Source organism: Amia ocellicauda, chromosome 10, assembly GCF_036373705.1.
Source record: "Amia ocellicauda isolate fAmiCal2 chromosome 10, fAmiCal2.hap1, whole genome shotgun sequence".
Lineage (NCBI taxonomy): Eukaryota > Metazoa > Chordata > Actinopteri > Amiiformes > Amiidae > Amia > Amia ocellicauda.
Window position 1 is genome coordinate 24550602 of NC_089859.1, and position 17534 is coordinate 24568135.

At 39.1% G+C, this 17534-nt stretch overlaps 1 protein-coding gene across 3 annotated transcripts in view; it reads right to left on the bottom strand.

Moving 5' to 3' along the window:
* Positions 1-2932: 2932 nt before the first annotated feature.
* Positions 2933-17534, bottom strand: part of rftn1a (raftlin, lipid raft linker 1a) — a 52760-nt gene continuing 38158 nt past the window's right edge. For all 3 annotated transcript variants that reach the window (XM_066715687.1, XM_066715685.1, XM_066715686.1), the window contains exons 7-10: positions 14624-14739; positions 10222-10325; positions 8252-8327; positions 2933-7353 (exon numbers count right to left, since the gene is read on the bottom strand). In XM_066715687.1, the coding sequence (XP_066571784.1) occupies positions 6892-7353; positions 8252-8327; positions 10222-10325; positions 14624-14739 (758 nt within the window). In that variant the 3' untranslated portion in view covers positions 2933-6891. The remainder of the gene's footprint in view (positions 7354-8251; positions 8328-10221; positions 10326-14623; positions 14740-17534) is intronic.

Consider the following 17534-nt stretch of genomic DNA (forward strand, 5'->3'; position numbering starts at 1 on the left):
GATTTGATTGCTACTTCTACCAAGGCAGTGGCAAGCCATGGAAAATGCACAAGGTTATTTTTTTTTGGGGGGGGGGATGCATGTAAATGTGATGTACATAAATGTATTTATTTATTGACATAGCTTATAACATTCAGTCTAAACAAATGTGCGTTAGGAAGAACGCTCAGTACTGTACTCCCTTAGTAGTTGTTCTTATGGTCTTGTCCACTAGAGGGCACCGTTTATGTGTCAGAAAGCCGAGCTATAGCGCCTGTGCTCTTCTCTTTGGTGCTGAACTGTTTGTGTTCCAAGAAAGACAGGATGAACAGAAAACAACCTATAATGTATAGATGGATTCTGTGGTATTTGTTTCTTCACTACAAATCAATTTAGACATTTTGGCCTCATCTTTGCATTGTAAAATCTGATTTATCTATTAGGAGGGTTCATTGTTAATGATTTTCAATGCTTTCCCGAGACACGGCAGTTTTCATGACTGACAGCATATATCTCTTGATCTATTGTGTAGTGCACTGGAGACCTGGTATTAGGCAGGGATTTTACACGTTGCAGCCCTTGACAATCTGAGGGATGCGTTTTTCCTTCTGTATTGTTGTCCAGTAGGCATGTCCGAGTCTTCAATATCCAACACATTAACCTTTCTTTCTGTGGTGAAGGAAATTCTCTCTCTCCCACCATCTGACCTTCACAATGAAGCACAGAGTAGAGTCCTTTTTCTTTATTTTCCTAATGTTTTTTGTTTTAAATCTTCGTTTTGGTCTCGAAACCTAAACCGCGTCACTGTTCTCCAGTAGTCCTGGCTGCTCAGGGATTTCAGTTGAGGGACCACTTTCACTGTTTTCAAAGATGCCATCTGGCTTTGGTCATCAACCTTCTCATGGTCAGCTTATTTGGTGACAGTTTACTTAAAATTAAGCCACACATTGCATTTCCTTTTACGGGGGAATGGAGGAAAAAAAAACAAGATCTTTCTGAGGTCGATGCATTGGAGCTTTTTATTTGTGTGATGTGGTTTCTAAGAAAGAACAGCAGTAATGAGATCTACCGGGATACAAACGTGTATGTTGAAGAGGTTAGCTTTTGAGAGAAAACAGCACATACTGCCAGAGAAGGACAATCTGACAGAAACTAATAGCATTTTGGGATGAGGAATTGGAAGAAACTGAATGTTTTTAATATTACCTTTACTAAACTGCCATTCCTGGGGTCTAATATATTTTACCCTACATCTGCAGAACTTATTTATCTTCTCTTATACCTTAATTTTATTAACTGTCATGTTTTTTAATGTTGCAGCTTTGTGTATATATATATATATATATATATATATATATGTGTGTGTTAGTAATTATTAAACTATGTAAGTCGCCTTGGATAAAGGTATCTACTAATAATACGTACTACACTCATTGAGGGAAGACCTAGTGTCTCATCTATAATGCCTGAAACAGATACAATTGGACAAGCTTTTCTCTTTAGATTACCAGCTTTCACTACAAAGCCCTCCTGGTATGTACTGTATATTGTATAACCTGAACCAAAGAGATGCAATCACAGCCTCCGTATAATCTTATATACCTTGATTTGCTGCGAAATAAAATCAATAATAAGGTCATCTTGTGCTTTATCGTCCGCTCTGGTGCCAATTCCTGCAGCGGGCTCTTGGATGTTAGACATCATTTGCAAACTGCTTCCTAAAACCAGAACACATTTTTGGGAATGTTTTTTTAGGAAATCATGAGTCTGGAGCTAATTCTTGCTTAACCTCAACAATCGAGCCTCTTGTGCCTTTTCCCCCACTTACAAGCGCAGAAACTGCTGCCCACTAGATGCGATTTCCATGACAATATAAGCAATATTTATACAGCTATCTTTTTAATAGTAACAGCATAAACATTTCTCTCAGTACCGCTAATCCCCTCTCACTTAAATAAAGCTCTGTGATGTTGGTGTAGCGAAAGAAACGCTCAAAAGCGAGAGACCTGGAGTTTCCCTGGAAGAGGGGCGCCGTGCTGAAGATCAGGCGGTTCTGTTTTTGCATTCTTTAACTATACAGGGAATGACTTCAAATGTCAAAGTTCAATGACTGCTCATTAAAAAGGCTCGGGCTGTGCTCTTGAGTCTCAAAGGATAGTGATACAGCTTACCTGTTGAATATAAAAGATCAACAACTTGGTGATGAAAGGAAAGCACAGTCCAGTCTTACTTTAAGAACCTGGGGTTTCTTGGGATCTCATGTGTTCTTGTTTTCATATATATTTAGACTTCCTTAACCCCTGAATGAAAGGGTTTGCATGATTAGACCTCTGTCCAAAGTTTTCGGCTGATAAGAAGTTGTACAGAGTTTGAAATTACCTCAAATTCTTGACCAAGTGCTGGATTTCAAAGCTTTTTTGGGTGTATCGCCTCACTGACCCGGTGTCTGGAATTGCAGCAGCTGGCCGAAGCTGAAGTTTCTACTTCTGATGGGAGTGTTCATTATAATCCCTAGGTATGTCTGCTCAGAATTAACTGGATGTTATGTTGATATGTTTTTTATTCTAATTCAACATGAACATTGTAGACATTAGTGAAGACTCTTAGAGGGGTTATAATGGCATCGTCTCTGGCTGCAGAGGCATAACTTGGTGGAAATTGAATCATGATGAACTAGTTTGCGTTTCATTTTGTGAGAATAAACTGATTAATCTATCAAGTTAAATTATAAGGAGCCTAGAACACACAGTTTTTACTATAAAGTAGTTTTTTAGATGGGGGTGAAGAGTAATGTGATCTTGGACTGACTTGTTTGTAAGGTCATTTCAGTGTAGGGAGTATACTGTAAGATTTTGTTTTTATAAATAAATGAACGTTACGAGTAACAGCAGGCAGAGGAATGAGACAAACTACACACACACACACACACCAGTTTAAACACAAGACAACATGATTTGTTTACAAAACCAAATATATTCATATTAAAAACAAAATGAAAATCAAATATAAAGCAGATCTGTAATATACACGTTTTTTTACAGAATGCATGGCAAGCACACAGTGTTCCGAGTGTACCAGATTGAAACAGTGAAAAAACTATTTCTTTACCCAGAGCAGTGCACCGTTCCGTCCTATGTCCACAACACTGACAAACAACATATTTTAAAGCTTACATACAAGATGTGATTGCTTGCAGTAGTGAAAACAATGTAGAGGAGGTTGGCTGAAATACACTTTACTCCAAAAGCAATTCTATGCTCAAAAAGCCACGAAAAAGCCTATTACAGCATAGATTACAGATAGCTGAAGCGTTTTAAGACTTACTTCAATTGTGCCAACACTTACAAATGCATTTTTCACAAACATTAGTACATACTGTGGAAAGGAGCATTTAACAACAAATGTTTTCTGTAAGTAATTTTAAACTATGAAACTGGCATTACTGCTCATTTCTAAACACTGTAGACTACACACAGATGCAGGAAGCAGTTTAAAGGAGTACCACCTGCCTTTCAGACAAGGTGGTCCAAACAACAGTCAGTATCAAACTACACAATCATACTGCAGAAACTGCTTTACACCGAGGCTCTGCATTGCTCCTCGGAGTAAACACTGTATAAAAAGGATTAAGGGATGCCTCGTCCCATGATTATTTTGAGACTCAGCGCTTCCCTTATTGACTCAAGGTGATGTGGACCCACGCTTTTATGAATCACAGTGAAGCTGGTGCCTGTGTCGTCGTGACCGGGTACTGGTGCAGAGACTATAGTGTATTTACATCTGGAAACGTAATGTAAGGCAGTATTTGCGCCAAGGTCACATCTCTCCTGCCTTACAATGTCTTGGAGGTTGCATCAGTTGCTGTATCGTCCTGTAATACTGTGGTAAAAGGTAAAACAATCACTTCACTATATCCGCTGAAATTCTGCTCCAGCCTACTGAGCCAAACCTGCCGCGGAGGAGGTCCGCCTTGTACTGCGACTACTCTGGGGGTGGAAATGCAAGGTCTGTGCGTACTGCATGTTGCAAGAATATTTCCTCTGCGGCATTAGTTTATTACCACAGCGTGTGCCCTATTTTACAGTACAACTCGCCCCAGGTACATTCCAGCGAACATGGGGGTGGAACTCAACTGCATTCGATTAGTCCTTCAACCGTGAGCACTGCAGTCACGAATTTTCAGTTTTTGCTTTGGTGACATCACAGACGACTTTACTGCAATAACATGCATCGCGATGTGACCTTATTGGTGCCGTACAAACAAGTACAAGTCATGCGTATGACCTAGACTGCGGTGGTCTGGTGAGCCGTTAGTGTAGGAGAACACACCTGCTGGCCAAATTATGACAAAGCCAACAGGGGAAGCTGGCAGGAGAAACCAAAGTATGTGGATTGAATTGCTGGCTTTGCTAGGAAAAGTTGTAAGTGAGTCAGCAACAATGCTGGCAAAATTACACCTTCTCTTCACAGGTTTCTGTTATAATGCTAGATATTGTTGCCAATAGGGGACCACCTTAGTTAAATTACACTACAGTTCCTATACCCGTCAGGCCTCTGTCTCCGCCCTATAGCTCAATAGTTAAGTAGCAATTCCACTGCTTGAGACTATATTAACATCTGAAGACTGAAATCTGATGCTTAATCTAATGCAGATAGAACTTGTCATTTTTTTTTACTTTTAGCGTCCTAAAAAAAAGGCATTTCAGTTGTTGGAATCAGTAACTCATTATTTAGTCTATGTCTGAGCCAAAACCATGATCGCTGGGCTATGGCTGGATCCTGACAACACTGGCCTACTAAAGATCAGCACAAAAAGATGCTACCATTTAAATAAAAGTGAAAGAACAGGGATATGTACTTTTGTAAATAGGTTCTCCATTGCAACACAATTCATTTCATAGAAAGGCAAATTACAATGGTTCCAGCATATTTTATTTTTAAATATTTACCAGGCCTTTGTCGTCAATGATACAAAGCTCAATGTTAAAATGCACTCTCACACACACAGGCAAACAAAACCCTGTTTCAATTGTGTTAGTTGTTGTTGTGTGTTCAGATCTTCTAATGAAACCCAGCATTTTTAATCCTTTAATCCTCATCACTTTCAGTTGCTGGTGATTTGCAACCGTTCAGAGGAGCCGCACTTTTCCATCCTTTGCATTTCTCTCTGTATATATAGAAATACAATATAAGAAGAATTCTCCAAATCCCTATACATTTTCTGAGAGCAAATGAGGGGAAAAAAGGTCCAAACCATTATAAACTATTTGATTTGACTTACTTACTCTGGCAAACCATAGTGTACATAAAATCATTTCCACCTGTTTGAGACAGTGGAAAATCTATAAAATACTTTAAAACATGACCACTCAACTATTAAAACATATGTTCTGTGAAAAGAATTTAACTCCATAATATCTGATATTTCGATGGATAGGTTAAGAAGTATAAAAAAGAGCAAAAAGTAGCTTTGGTGATGCTGTTCCTATACCTTTAAAGTATAACAGCCGCAGATTTTAAATATTCTTTAAGCGGATTTCATCACCAGTCTTAAAACAGACCTTGATACAAACATTTTTTTTCATGTTTGGAAATGCAAAGTACAGCACTTTACATGGCAGGTTTTGACGAGATACGTTATTACACAAATCTTCAGAACCACTACCGATGGACACCAATCCAATGTAGATACATCTAGCTTTTCAATCGATTGAGGAATCGGAACTGCCTGTGCTGAGATCATGCCGTACAGCCGACTCAAAGGTCTGTCTGGTGGGCCCGCCACTCAACATTGTTCAGGGTAGAATACATTTACATAGAGATAACTTTCACCATAGTGTTACAACAAAATACACACAGTAACACACTACTACTACTGCCACCAGAGTATTCCCCTCCTGCCTCACGTTAAGCACTCAGCTGCAAAATCAATAAACGCTTGTCAAAGGTCACTTTTGATTATTTCAAATGAAACATAGCAATATTCTAGGTTCAAGTAATTCACGATTCTTGTTATAACTTGCCACACAAATTCAACAAGCTCATTATCATTAGTCAAGCTGTTTTTAGATTTAATTTGATCCTGGAAAGTCTGCCCTGCGGGGGATCATCCGTAACACAGTCTTGCTGTTATTTCCTGGTAGGGGCCTACTCTGCAGATCCTTTACAAAATAAGTGCAATGTTGAAAATGCCTCCAATTGGTCCCATCAGCGTCAATATTGAAATAAGCGGCACACATACATTTCCAAGCAGACCTACGATTACAATACACTTAAGAGAATAGCTTAAATATCCATAAACATCAGTGTTATCCTTTCTGCAGCCTGATCAAGAAAACCCACAGGCTATAGCCTGTGTACTGTTTATTTGCACCCGAACATCTGTGTTGCACACACTCGGATATGGGCAGGGTACGCCAAAGCCATCTTTCTATGGATTTATCTTGGGATCAAAAGTAGGAATGCTGACTATATACACAACTCAAAAGCACTGGAAGTTGTGATCATTTCACAAAGTGCCACCAACACTTTTTGTGCTGATATATATACATATATATTTAAAATAATATTCATTATAGATTTTTTCATTAAAAAAAAAAAGTATGGCAAGAAAACTCCAAAAGTTCCAACCCTTTTCCACGAAACAGAGAGAAGCACACTTTCCAACTAACACAACTAAAACCAATTCAAAGATTCTTTCATCTTTTATTTCTGGATTTATAAGACAGATATAGTAGAGGAATGGTGAGGAATGCAGCACAGGTGATGAATGACCTCAGGGATGCCAATTAGATGCCAATTACCCACTGAAAATCGCTCCAACCTAACTGCGGGTGGCTGCAGAGAGCGGACCGTTCACTGAATACCGAAGCCTCATTGTAAATGGTGTGAAGACGGCAGTGCTGCCCGGTCTTAGTCAATGCTGATGTGTAGACTGAGGTCCTGTGAGATGTCGGGGCAGCTGCTGTTGTCTTGTGGGATGTCAGAGCTCGCCGTCTCCTGCACCGGCTCTGACGCTTCACTCACGTCAGCTCCCTGCATCTCACAGCAGATCTCGCTGTCCTGTGTTCCTGCATGTGGCTCCTCGTTCTCTCCCGTCTCTTCCTTCCACTCATCCTCAGTGTCCATTTTGTCCTGCGGCTCAGCGTCCTCTCCAGCCTCCTCCTCTGCACTCCTCTGGTTTCCACTCTCATTCCCCTCTTTTCCAGTGCCTTTCTCACTCTCCTCTGTGTCCCCTTTCTCCACGTCTTCTACAATCTTCTGGTCTTCCAACTCTTTCGGTGTCAGTTTTGCGCTGCTGTTTTTCTTTTTGTTTTTCGGGGCATCTTTGATGGAGTTTTTGTTGGAACTTCTCAGTGCTTTGAAACTCAGTTTCTAAAAGCAGAATTTAAGGAAACAAAAAATATTTGTTTAAGGCAACATACAGATACTGACGTTTAGTGAAGGGAAGTTAACAAAAGCTATGTTTTAGATTTGATTTACTTGTTTTGGTAATTATATGGGGGTTTAATTGAGTTTGGGAGCAACTGACAAAAACAAAAACGTTCTTTAAACTGCTACAGACAGGTAACAGTATATTTTCCTCTCTTGTAAGGTAGAGAGATCAGATGTACATTGAAAAACTAAAATCTATTGATTACTTAATGTGGAAGAATATAGCCGAAGGGTGTCAGACTAAGGGTGTCAGACTGACATAAAACAAAATGTGAATGTGAAAAACACCTCACATTTTTAATGAAACATCAACAGTATTCATTGAAATGTGGCAGTGTTTGTTACACGATTGTTGTGCAGGCTAGACTTATCGAATATTGATACCTTGCCACCATTAACCCCAGTGGTTAAAAATGGAAGGGTGTTGGTTTTTTGCAGACTGCAGAGGTAGACATATTAAATCTGGGACAGAGCCAGCTGAGGCAGAAACTCATGTCATTTTATCACCCTGAACTCAAGCCTTGAGCTTATCAGTGCTCACTTACACTGCGCTCACACTGGCCGCTTTTAGGGTTCAACTTGGAAACCGCAGATAAGCACAGTGCTTAGTCAGACAATTCCCAGCATGCATGCATGACGACCCATTGAAGGAGACGTGCAATACTAGTGCAGAGCATGTTTTAATAGCCCTTAAAGTGTTTAGGTTCCTGTAAACAAAACAAAGACCTTCTGGGTCATTTTGAATTAGCCACACTGCAGTATTTTATTCTATGGGAAACTGATTATAATATCACGTTACTGCCAAAAGAAACATGCTGAGGAATGTAAGGTCAGATACCTTGGATTCCTTCTTCTTTCGGGGTAGGAAGGGTCTCTGAAGAAAAACAATCTGCTTTGTCGCCAGATTGCCTTCGCTGTAAGAGAGAGTATTCATTACCGTCAGCTTCACTTCAGTAATCACTGCTTCAGCACAATTCGCTTTCCCTGAATTCATTATTTATATCAGCGCTAGACTCCATAATGGCATGGAACCTTTAAGTGTCATTTTAAAAATGTAACATTTATTTATGTATATCTTTACTTCTGAGTGGGGCATGAATGTACTTCAATGTACGTAACATTGTTTATGTTTTCCTGTGGCAATAATGTGCATTTGAATTTGTCTCTGTTAAAAAGAGTTTACAGTTTCTTATCATCCTAATGTATTAGCAGCTAATGAATGTCACTGTTGTTGCACAAGTCTTCCACATCAGCAATAGCATAATGCGAAAGCAGTGAGGGATTATGGCATTTATGTATTTTCCAAGGTCAGTCTTTCTCTGCTCCAAAAGATAATCACTTTAAAACATCATGAGATAAGACAAAGGACTGGAAACTGAGACTTTTACAGAGTCTGGACCGCAGGACTCTTGCTGTGCACTTAATATGTAGCGACCAACCCTGCCTCCTTCCACAAGACTTCTCTCGCAGTACGAGGCACAACACAGCTGATCTCTTGGGTACAATAGGAATACATGTTTTTAAATCACTTCAAATGAAGGAAAGATCAATCTATTCTATAACTATGCAGCCTGAAGCAATTTAGCGTAACAGTGGAAAATGATAGTTGAAAATGATAGTTTCACAACATACAGGGCTTTAAGAGATATTATTAGCACAGTAAACGGTTTCCCACAATAATTAGAAATATTATTCATTTTAACATCTGTGTTCAATAAAATATATAATAAAAAAGAAAACACCAAGCAAATTTGATCTGCAGCTTATTTCAATTTAGCTGAAATGAGAAATTAATCCTCTAACGCGATGGAGAAAGTGTGCCCCTCAATTTTACACTCCCGTAAACAGACTCAAAGTCTCAGTGCATCTCTGATAAACAGGGAGTTTGATTAAGCCCTCCTTTAACCCCCTGCTTCTACAGTAATGCTCAAACCAAAAAAGTCTGCTCCATTCTGCTGATCAACCGCAACAACTTGTGAAAATCCACACTCCTCAACTTATCCCATGTCTGTTTAAAAGAGATTTCACTGAACCGTCGTTTGATTTTCCATATTTCCTTCATGCATTTCAGTGAACATTTTGTTACACTGCTCAACATTTCCATTGTTATTTTTAACAACATATCCCTCTTCTTGACTTGCGGTTGGAGGGAAGATCTGTGTATTTATATACCTTTATGACTGGTTGTTTCTGAAGCACATTGGCTAGAGGGAGAATATATATATATATATATATATATATATATATAGTCTCCCACTAGCCAATGTGCTTCAAATATATATATAGGTAGATTTTAAAGTAGATTTCCCCCCTCCGTTTTATACTAAATGTTTTACAAAAATACACCCATTTCTTTCTGGGACAGAGTCTTTGATTAATTGGATGCATCACCAAAGTGGTGCGTGCTCAAGCTCAGTGTGGCACATTAGAGTTTAGCACAGACATGTAATTAATCAGACGTGTCCTGAATAGCTTCTCAATATTTTCTACGACAGGATGAAAACAGACCCAGAACTCTTAAGAATTACTGAAGAGCACGGGAATCCCTAAAGACTTTGACGGGATTGGAACTGCTTTCCCAAAATTACCTATTTCTTAAGTGGAAGTGGATTATGATTTATCCGAGTCAGCAGCCTGGGTTGTACAGGCTTATCTCCTGGAGGATTTTTAAAAATATAATACTAATGCTTCATTCTATATCATAAGAGTCTTACACAGAGACAGAGACACTTAGCGGTGAGGTTTGCCGACTTCCAGGTACACCAATCATTTACATTTACAGATATAAGTGACAATGTGAAAGCCTACCTGTTTGTCTTCACTATTGGAGTAGGGAGCACACACGTCAGCCTCCAACCATATGAGGCAAGGGACTTTAACAGGGGGATGTAGTCTGTCTTTACTTCAAAACCCTGCAGAGCACATACACAGGTACATATTTATATACACATAGCACAAATACCCACACACATGCATAAATATAGACACAGTGCTTTGAAATACAAGCTGGTAGCCTAGAATTGAAGCTTAGCCATTTTCTTCTCTTTACTCTCCTTCAGCTGAGCAAACACACTGCCGTATCTTTCTCAAATGCACGTTCACGGTACAATATCAGCAGCTCCATGTTCAATGTGCAGTTGTTTCAAATCTGTATTATGTAACACAAGGCCGATCATTTTAAAGGTGTATGTTTCAATGGTCATGAAACAGTGCTGGATCGTTCAGTTTCAGTATTTTGAACGGCACCTTAAATGTATGCTTGCTTCAGTCACAGTTCTAGGAACATGCAAGAGCATTTCCATCACTATCAGGTTAGGAGCCAGTATCTTCACAATATAAATCATCCAGGACAGGAATGTGAGGATTAGATTTCAGATTCTCCATGGAAGATGCCCAGTAGAGTTTACATGAATATAACTACTTGCAAGGATGTCTTTCTAGGCTTACTAGTCGATGCAAGGATGTGTTCTGACAAAGTGTCATGGTTTAAACATGAATCTGTTGTAGCAAACAGGTTCCATGTGAATGTATTGATGTGTGTGTATATTTACACAGAGTGAGAGATAAATGAACTTATTTCTCATATAACAACACGCAAAATGTGAAATAATGTATTGCCTTTATTGTTTTTATTTATTTATTATTTATTTATTTGTTTTAATTTTGTAAAACACTAATACACCATACTACGATGACAAAGGTGTGCTGAGCAAGTAGTGACCATCAGGAATTTGGTTTAACTGTTATTATTCCGATACAAAAGCAAAAGTAACGATTAAAAAAACACTAAATATGCCTTCCATGTTAACCCCTGCATTGAATTATGGGTGAAAGAGGAAAGTTCCCCCTTTGTCCTTGCTCCTTTCTTCCCTTCTCATGCTATACCTTATTCCTTGAAGTTGATCGGGTTTTTGCAGGTCATATGATCTGATAGGTTAAATACTGTTTCATGAAAGGCGTCGTGGTTGCGTGCAAGTCAGGGCTGTGTGTGACGAGATGGAGAGGCACGCGCCCGCCACAATTTAAACAGGAACTTTGTGTGGTTTACTGCCAGATCACAGCATGTAACGTCTGCACCTCACGTTTGCTGCACAGTGCCCCACATCAGCCCTGAAACAGAGACGTTTCCTCCCCAGTAAGCCACATTACTGGTCTGAGGCGGGCCACGCCAATTCCACGAATCTGCACTGTGTCCTTGTCAGTTTGTCCGTTTACCCACATCATTGTCTTCAAGTTGAGATGTAGCATTTTAATCATAATTTGCTTTTTGTATTCATTGTGTTGTATTGTAATGTCTCTTTAACTCCACTGGCTGTTCCACTGCACTCATTGTACGACCTTATTTATATTGGCCGATGATCTACCAAAAGTCATTGGACAACAAAGAAATATGCATAAAGGTTTGAATTGGAAGAGCTCCCAGCTTGGACTCAGTTACAGAAACTTGAAACTTGGTTCTGAAAGAATGCCTGTTTAATGTCTTGCCATCTGTCTTTTTTTATTTGTGCAAGTTCCTCGAGTTCATTGGACTCCTTTCTTTCCTTCAGCAAAATCAGGTGAGAATAATCTTAAGAGCAAACTGCTTTTCTTGTAGGACCCCTGTCTCATATAAAATTCTTTACTCTTTTATGAGCATGACAAACAAAGGCCACTGTGAATGCAGACTGAGGAAGAAATGTTCAAACATAATGTACACTGACAGGAAGAGCATTTACAGTACATCTGAACAATATTCAATGTGTACAAAGCTCACTGTGTCAAAGGCTTTTTAATTATACATACACTACAATATTGCATTCTGAGGAGTGGGGGAGGTGAGGCCATACAGAAACAGTGCAAATCTGAATCTGAACTTGGAACAGACCAAGGTTATTACCTGGGCTATAGGAACAGAAGAAAGTGTATTAGCCTAATGTAATCCCTTTCACGTCAGCTTGCATTCACACAGGGCTAGAGAAACATTTTCTATAGACCGTGGTGCCTGCATTTTTTCCAGTTCAGCAGCTGAGAAAATCCAGACGGACAGAACGCAGTCTATTGGACAAACGCTGTGCACAAATGTAAGCTGACAACTTGAAAGTCATTGCAGTATACTAAAAACAAAAAGGAGGAAACATTGATTTTCTATGAAATTACTTTTTTTTTTTACTTCATTTTTTTCTTCCATTTAGCATCTGTTGTTGTTGACATGCCTTTGACAGAGAGCATGAGAGCTGCCCGAGAGAGTAGGGAGCAGAGTCCCGAGACGCACACAGGTCTTGCACTTTGAAGCGTAAGTTATGCAGAAGCAGCTACAGCCCCATCTGATGGAGATATTAACTAGCGCTGGACTGATAAAAAAACAAAAAACAAAAAACATGCTAGATTGTTCATAAATTCAATATCTAATTTGACAAAATCAACATCATTCCACTGCAGATATGCCATCTGTGTAACATGCTACAAAATGGGTTCAGCTACCCATGTCTATACTGCTCTCATAGAGGCCTTCTTATAATGGCACATTAAGATGGGGTTTGATTTTGTAAACAGAAGGAAAAGCTGAATTCCTACTGATTTTATTAAGGTCGTTACTCTTGGCTGAGATAGGAAGTTAAAGCTTGGATAGAGCAAAAAGATAACAAGGCTCTGTATTCCCTTGAAATCACTTGAGGGACCCCCCCATCATACACAACATCAGAGAAGCTACTATAACTAGCAAGTGAATATCCTTGTGTAACATGTCCTTTAATGATTCATATAAAGACTGGCACAACTTAAATACACCACCAGGACTATACACGCATACATTAGAATTACATGTAAGTGACATGAAGCTATAAATCCGTGTTAAATGTTACACAATGCTAGGAAACTCGTAGCATTAATTTTAATAGCATGTCTGACACATAATGACATGCAGCATTAGTACATTAGTCATGTAGTTAGCTTTTTTGAACTTGTAGTGTAAATACACATAATTTCACATATGTTTCTAAAATGATCACTCGCCAGCCGATGTGCTCAGTCTGAATTGCATGTCAGGATATCCACTGTTAAGCAATTCCTCACTGGCCAAGGACAGATTTTCTACCTGTGGGAAAACCAAACCTGACAACCCTGACCATTTCTCAGGAGGTTGCAGAGGGAACCTGAAACTTAAAGTGCAGAAAAGCGATCACTGCAGCCACCCGGCTTAAAAAGGAAAATACGATAAGCCCCATCTCCCAGTGTGATAATTCCCATCCGTTCCTCCCATGACGTTCTCCTATCATGTCAGGAGATTGTAATAAACGCTTTGCTCTGAATTCAGTCAGAGGCATTTGCTATAAATTGGAGTGATGTGTATATTCACATGCTCGAGAGTGTACCAGATATGCATGCAATATCACAAATGCAACACAGTCATAATTATAGTGAGACAGCAGGCACAGCAATTGCAGATGTATTTCGAGCTCTGGCTGAGGTTATATAGTCACGCAGAGATAAGCAGATGAAAATCAAGGTGCACCCGAAATCTTCAACAGATCACATTTTAATCAGTTTCTGTTATTCATGAAAATTCTACATTTTTGTGTGTGCTGGAAAAAATGTGTCAGAACCTTTTAAAACCACATATCTATCCCCTTCTTGAATAATAAACATTCACTTTAATTAAGGGGTTATCTGTCTGACGTCCATAGTAATCCAGTTTTTGTGTTTTGCTTTAATGGTGCTCTTTCTCCTAAAACACTGGCCATTAAATCAGGGGTGAAGCTGAAAGTTCTGGCATTTGTGGCCTAACCTTGACTCATAGTTACAAAACTACAAAACTTGTGACTAAACCACAAATTCAGTAACAATTAATGAACTTACAAAGTCTGCTGTAAGTTTGTTTAAGAGTTTTAAACGTAGTTAGGCTTGTTTTCCCAGAAAACATGTGACTGAGGGGACGACACTGAGCTCTAACAAGAAATTCAGGGGAGCCGAAGTAACATCTCACTGTGGCTTTCTGTGATGACAAATATGCTATTGGACAAAAGGAAACCCGTCAAAATAGACACTGACAGTGATAACAATGCTGCTTTTAACAGCAAGACAAGCAAATAAGCAGAACAGAATGAATCACTTATCCTCTCTGCGACAAACCCACTTGAGAAGGAAGATGAAATGAGCAAACTGTTGACACACATGAAAGCACACATACATTGGTAAACACATCCACAAAAAAATAGGCACATAATCCACTCACTTCAAAAACAGTCCACTGTTCCACGACAATGGCATCATAAGCCTGCACTGCAGAGGAATCCACTTCCACATCCTCTTGAAAGATGAAAACCCCGTCAACCGACTTGGACAAAGAATCTGTGGATAAATAGACATTAATCCATGAAAATTTCATTCATGATACATTGTTTTTCTTCCAGGGAAGGGTCCTGACTTTCCTCCAGGCTTCTGATATGAAATACAGTTAGCCTTCATGAAATACTTCTGTCTGAAGCAGAAACTAGTTTTTTAGTTAGTTCAATTCATGGCAACATTACACCCTGTAGATATTAATTAATTTCATCAACTGCCCTCATTAGTGTTGGGACCACTGAAAATTGTTTCTCCTGTTGTCTGCTGTAGTTGATATGAACAAATTGATATGGCTCAGCCCTTGAGTACATGGAGTATATTGCTCACATTGCATGTACAACGAGGCTTCGTCATGTAATGTAAGCATTCTTAATAGAACCAGACGGAGATATTTAATCCATCTGCATATTTTTAGAAGGAGCTGTAAATTCTGCAGAAGGAAAAAGGAAGGAAAAACAATATAATTATGAAACATAACACAATCTCTTTTATGAAGCACACAATAGCCAATATTAATCAATTACATGTGAATTAAGTGGAGTTGTACTTCTATTTCCCATCCTCCTGTTCCAAGCATATTCATTTCCCCTCGATAAAGATAACCAGCTGGGGAGTGATAGCACCTTTCGCCCATGCTAAACTTACATAATCGACCCGATGAAAATATTACTGCAACTACTGCGATTCAAAACAGATTGAGAAAAAATCCAGATCCCCCATTCTGTTGGACCTACATGGAAAATGTCTGATGTTACAGGTATAATCTTTCCCTCGTGTAAACAGAATTCCTAGTAGTTCTTGAAAGTACAGCCAAACGTATTTCACTTAATTTTACAACTCCTTCAGATGAAACGCAGAGAAGCACAGAGAATGTTTTCAGAATCCCTTTGTTATTCTGTAGATTAGCCTGGCTCCAGGCCGTCAGAGGAACACTCGTTAGTTTCCCAACATTTGCAGGCTGATGCTGTGTGAACGGCCTGTCTCCTCTCAGTCCCACTCAAGATACATTACTCAGAATAATACGAATGAAGAGCAACGGGCAGATACGGATTTCACTGGTGACATGTTGCTGTACTCCCATATACAGTTTCTCCAGTTTTTCTTAAACCTATTTAAGCACCATACCGTCATTTCAAGAAATCCCTGTTCCTTTTTTTCAATGTACATTTCTTTATCAATTTCTACCCCAGGCAACCGTGATTAGCCCGTACATTTAAGTTTCGAGCATCGCTCAGATTGGCTTGCTAAGCTGTTAAGCTGAGGTACACAGGGATCTCAAATACAGACAAAAGCATCTCTCTCTCATCTCCTTTGATCTATTAAATGATTTTACCACTGGAGCAGCGAAACACTCATCTGTTAAGTAGAGCAAGCTAAAGAAAGTCTACACCAACTTTTCACCTTTTGTCAAATTACCTTGGCTACGTCATTTCTGGCACAACATTATACTTTCTAAACAATGTTGCTGCTGTTTTCTCAGAGATGTGCCAGCCTTTCTCCAGAGGCATTGCTTTTTTGGGGATGTGACCCCTTCCTCCACTCCCCTGGTGACAGCTCTCACTTTGCACCTGTTGACTTATTATGAGAGCACTTGTCAGGATTGAAGGGAAAATGAACAGAGCAAAGAAAGTACAGAAAAGTTCTTGAGGGAAAACCTATTGCCCTCTGCAAGAAAGTTGAAACTAGGACAGACGTTCACCCTTCAGCATGAAGATGACCCAAAGCACACAGCCAAAACTACACTGGAGTGGCTATAAGGAACACAAAGCTAAATGTCCTTGATTGGCCCAGTCAGAGCCCTGACCTAAATACACTCAACAATTTGTGGCATGATATCCCTCAACACTCTCCAAGGAATATGACAGTGTTTGAACAGTTTTGGAAAGACAAATGATCAAATATTGCCACATCTAGGTGTGCAAAGTTGGTAGACCCCTATCCCAACAGATTTACAGCTGTAATTGCTGCCAAAGGTGTTTCCACCAAGTATTATATACATATACAACACACTGCTCTGTCATAATAATATATATGTGGTCAGATCTCACTTAATTCAGTTAAGTTCTGTAAATAATATGTACTTAATCCAATCTGAATACAAGCTGTTACTGGCGTTCCTAATGAATTCTGAATTTAAAAAAAACTTTGGTAACTTTGTAAAAATAAACATTCATATAAAACTGAATTCATATAAGGTTAGTAGCATTCCACATGCAGAAAAAAATAAATACAAAGAAATCAAAAAGGACCTTGTTGATATTATAAATACTGAACAAAAAAAGTGGCTGCTCTGAAAGTTTAAATAGTCAACTCGTGTTTATGGATTTAAAAAAAATTCTCTAGACTTTTACTGCCACACAATAATTCCCCTTTTAAAAGGAAAGATTACTTCACTTGTGTGTAACAAAGGGTACAGGCAGTCAATACCATTAGCATCACTTCACCAATAAACACTCCATTATTGAAGCATACCAAATGTGAAATGGAAAAGAGAAATCCCTGCTGTTCAAAGCTCTCAGACTCCCCAAGTATAAATCTTTAATACATCTCAGTAAGGCTGTGGAATGCTTTCATAATGCCATCATTGTACACACGAGGGTCTGAAACGCAGGCTACAAACTCAAAATTCAATAACATTATTGTTTTGTGTCCCTGTTTTAATATCAAGGCCACTTCCTTGCATTGGAAGACACTGCAATGGAGCAATTGTATCCTGATTTCTGTGTGGAGGTTCTGTGTGGAGTAGGGAGCAGTCAGCTTTGTCTTCTACAGAATGAATGCAGAGTTGTTTGCTGAGTCGG